This window comes from Papilio polytes, unplaced genomic scaffold (assembly GCF_000836215.1).
Source record: "Papilio polytes unplaced genomic scaffold, Ppol_1.0 DF822733.1, whole genome shotgun sequence".
NCBI classification, from domain to species: Eukaryota; Metazoa; Arthropoda; class Insecta; order Lepidoptera; family Papilionidae; genus Papilio; species Papilio polytes.
Window position 1 is genome coordinate 310007 of NW_013526471.1, and position 4170 is coordinate 314176.

Genomic DNA, 4170 nt, shown 5'->3' on the forward strand with positions numbered 1-4170 from the left:
TATTTCGTTACTTTTTAGTGTACTGTTTTTTTTGAGAATATTTTGTTTTTGGTGTATTTTGTTTTGTTTTGTTTTTCGTGTATTTTGTTTTACTTTGCCTCTACTCAATTTCTGAAATGAATGACTATAGAGTGTCTCACTTCCTCTGCATCTTGCAGAGCAGCATGGCCACGCTCTGCGCGTTCTGCTGCGTGGGGCAGAAGATGAGGCAGCCGGCGGCGGGCACCACCTCCGCCACCAGCCCGCCCAGCCGGTCCGGGTCCAGCCGCGCCGCCGCGCTCGTGTACTGAGCATCGCTACATATATGTACACTGGGAATCTGGCGATTTTCTACTATAAAAACTGTAATCGTTTAAACGTTTCTTACTTGAGACGACACAGAACAATAACTTATAGGATGCAACTTTTAAAATTGTCTATAGGAAAAAAGGTCGGTCAGTGGTAATTGTTTTTCTTTTGTGATCACGTTGTTTGCACAACTCAACTACCTAATTAGGTATTTATATATATGGCGGAGTTTGTCTCCTTACTAGGAACAAGGTAAATAGGTATTCTGTAAGTGAAGCACTGCAAATTTCCACGTACAATGTACAGTACATTGCAAAAGTTAATGATGCCTCACTCAGCCTTATTAAATATGTCCTCAATTATTGACTCGATTATTTAATCAACTATAAATAAATGCTTTAAATTTTTGTTAATTCAAGAACACAAGCACCGATATGAGTACGGATTTGTGATCATGTGGTCATGGTTTCGAATCCCGCCATTCGACTATTATCGTAAACCATACACTAGCACAAACTTAGAGTTTAGTTGGTATAATAATCTACTAATACAATAATTAAAAAAAACAATATAAAATAGACAAACTTACATCATAATTAAGTTGTCTCTCCGGCACAGTCTCCATGCCGGCTGGTCCCCACACGATCCTGTGCAGCATGTCTCCTATCTTCACATACTCCGTCAGCTCCACAGGTCTGAATTCCCGCTGATACACTTCAGCATTCAGAAACTCCGCTACCTCTTCCAAGTTGCCTATGGTTGCACTCATACCTACTATTTGGATGTTGCCTATGGAAATTTGCCTTGTATAATTTCTATTTTTTTAACATATAACTTTGCGTTTGACCAAGATATTTTAAAAATTAAATAACATAATAAAATACATATATTTCCGATTACATAGTAAAATAAATAACTGGACTTAAATTCTGTTTTTTGACAAAAATATTGATTTTTCATCCAGCATTTTCTATTTTCTAGGTAAATATGATTATAACTTACGATTAGCAAACTTAACAATCGTCAATAAAGACTCCAGTGTTGCGCCGCGACCTTCCTCGCCTATCAGATGGAGTTCATCCACCTACATTCAAATTACAAACATGTTGAAGTTTGTAAGTCATTTTAATATTATGTTATTTTATCTTTTTTTTAATTTATACTTACCACTATTAGACCAATTTCGTGCAATCTGTCCAACTCTATGAGACTTCTAACTAAAGCTAAGCCTTTCTCAATAGTGGCGATGTAAATACTGTTCTTTGTTCTGCGTTTCTTAGGCGGTATGTGTCCCTTACCTGCCGCATATTCCTCTACTAAAAAATTTAATTGCAGCGCAAACGGTGATAAAGACCATATCTGAAATAATTTGACAATTTACTTTTAAACCAAAACTTTGAAAAAGATATTATCAAGTGTTTAACTTATTTTATCAAGTAAGTAGCTCAGTTATTTTATTATCTATCCAAATTAGTGATTAGCAACCATACATCCATTCAAACTTTTGTAATTCAAAACTAAAATAAAATAAAAATAACCTTTTCTTGTACAATAGCAACAAACGGCAAAATAAATAGCACATTCTGTTTCCTATTAATAACTTCACGTAGCATTAGTATTTCCGCTACAAGTGTTTTGCCTCCACTCGTTGGCAATGCATAAATCAAATTGTTCCGATTCTGAATGGCATCTAAGTTTAGACATTCCTCCTGCCAATCTGTAACACATACATGCAACTTGACCTCAATAATATAATTACAGTAAACTATGCAGTTTTCGGACCACATAATAGGAATTTGTGCAGTTGAAACCCCTACATATTTCAACAGTGCAGAACTAGAAATTATGTTATAGGGGGTCTTTTTAAATTTGTTAGGAATAGTCGCGTTACAGAGGGTAATTGTTACCTTTATATGAATCTACAATGTAGCAGAGTTTACTACATTATGGTAAAACTCAGCTATTTATAAATTGAGAGTTTCTATTACTAAATATAAAAAAATTTCTGGGAGGATGGTTGTTTCTTGTTTTTAATATTTTTTCAAAGCTTCATTGTAGGTAGTTATAAAAAATAATCTTCATAAAGACATTTATTAGAAATTAACTTACCATATAACTTTTCTATATTTCTATATGTTTTAAATAAACCTTTCACTATCATAGGTAACTGATAAAAATGTTCTTTAATAGCTTCATTATTTTTTAATTTATCATTTGGTTCTGTTTGTGTAAAATTATCAGGAATATCCAATAGAAAAGAGTCTTTTGTTTCATAAAAGTTGTCTATATCTTTAATAACACTAATTGATTGATTGATTGCTTCAAAACCTTCGTTGATTTCATCTCTGAAATGTTTCTCTAATATGTCTTCATTACATTTACTTGGACTAACTTCGTCTTCTAATTTCGATGTAAACATGTCTTTGGATCCATTATCTATTTCTTTAACTAGATTTGGACTTTTTTTATTTATTTCATTATTTGAAAGAGATGTAAAACTTTCAACATATTCACTAAAACATGATTCCGTAATATCCGGTAGGCAATTTATGTCGTCGCTAGTATTATTTCCCGAATCACTTAAATATTCTACTTGATTGCAAGGCAACGGAGGTGAATCACAACAATCTGGTGTAACTAGACCTTTGGTACTTAATTGAGGTCTGACAAAGTTCGTAAATAAATCATTTTTGTTATTCACTTCGCTTAAAATTCTTCTAGTTCCCAGTCGCCGCCTTTTCGGAGTTGATGTATTACATGTAGAAACAACGTCAAGATTTTTGTCACAGTTCATTTTTAACTTACTATTTTACTACATAATATCACATTTACCTAAAGAAACTAATTCGCATATGATTACTTTAAAAATACTTACAACATAAACAAAATAAACATAATTTTAACATTTGAATTTGACATTGACAATGCCATTAAATCTGTCAGTCAGTCTGTCAATGTCAAATACAAGATTGGCAATAACTATCTGTGTTCAGAAATTAGCTTTTTGTCTTTGTTAGAAATAACCTTTAAAGTTAAATATAAAATACTTTTAATTAATTCGTATAAAAAAATACATACAACAAATCGTTAAATAGTTGTAGTTTACAGCTTATAATAGACAGAGGAGAAAATGTACAGAAAAAGGTAATTCCCCTTTTAAATCCCCTCCCTTGCCAAATCAATTTCACTCCCTCTTCCTATTCTTATTAGAAAAAATATGGAGCAAGAAGTAATCAATTTTTTAGAATACAGATTTCATTACTCACAGGCAAAATAATTACGTTGTCATGAAAGTAATCGTTGGAGAAAGGTCGGCTAACAAAAGATCAATTTCACACGAAACTGAGATAAATAATAAAGTAAGTTGTAAACAGTTTTTGTTGCAAAGGAGATCACATAAAAACCTCTTCTTTATATGCTGACATGACATGATGAGGAAATGCTGGGTGCATCTCAGCAAATATATAAGGAACAACCACATTTAATAGTACTTGTGTACTTGTTTGCAATGTGTCCCTGCTAAATGCCAATGACGTAATTCATGATGCGGGTACGAATTACACAATCGGACTCCTGGACAACTGCCATTTTTGTGGTGTAATAATTAGGTAATATTGCACGATCAAATTCTTTGTACAAATACGTAAATATGCGTGCATGTGTTTACATTAGACTAAATCGTATGCACCTGAGAATCCAGTAAGCCAAGTATATGTCGGACAATCCCTCTTTCACCCAAAGATTTTTGGTGATGTGGATCTCAGCGTCCCATGTTGTATATCGTGCGCAGCAAAGCCTAGGCCTTCTCTAATCGATACATTCCAAAAATGGTATGTGTCCTGGGCGTTGCCAGTGAGGAATAGTTGCTTTTCGAAGAAGACC

The 4170-nt window shown here is 33.5% G+C and overlaps 1 protein-coding gene across 1 annotated transcript in view; it reads right to left on the reverse strand.

The window, feature by feature from the left end:
• The window catches only part of LOC106105642 (helicase POLQ-like), a 9014-nt gene extending 5792 nt beyond the window's left edge, over positions 1-3222 (reverse strand). Inside the window, exons 1-6 of the mRNA XM_013286066.1 lie at positions 2398-3222; positions 1827-2005; positions 1456-1647; positions 1291-1372; positions 878-1077; positions 140-286 (exon numbers count right to left, since the gene is read on the reverse strand). Coding sequence (XP_013141520.1) covers positions 140-286; positions 878-1077; positions 1291-1372; positions 1456-1647; positions 1827-2005; positions 2398-3082 — 1485 coding nt within the window. The 5' untranslated portion in view covers positions 3083-3222. The remainder of the gene's footprint in view (positions 1-139; positions 287-877; positions 1078-1290; positions 1373-1455; positions 1648-1826; positions 2006-2397) is intronic.
• Positions 3223-4170: the final 948 nt, after the last annotated feature.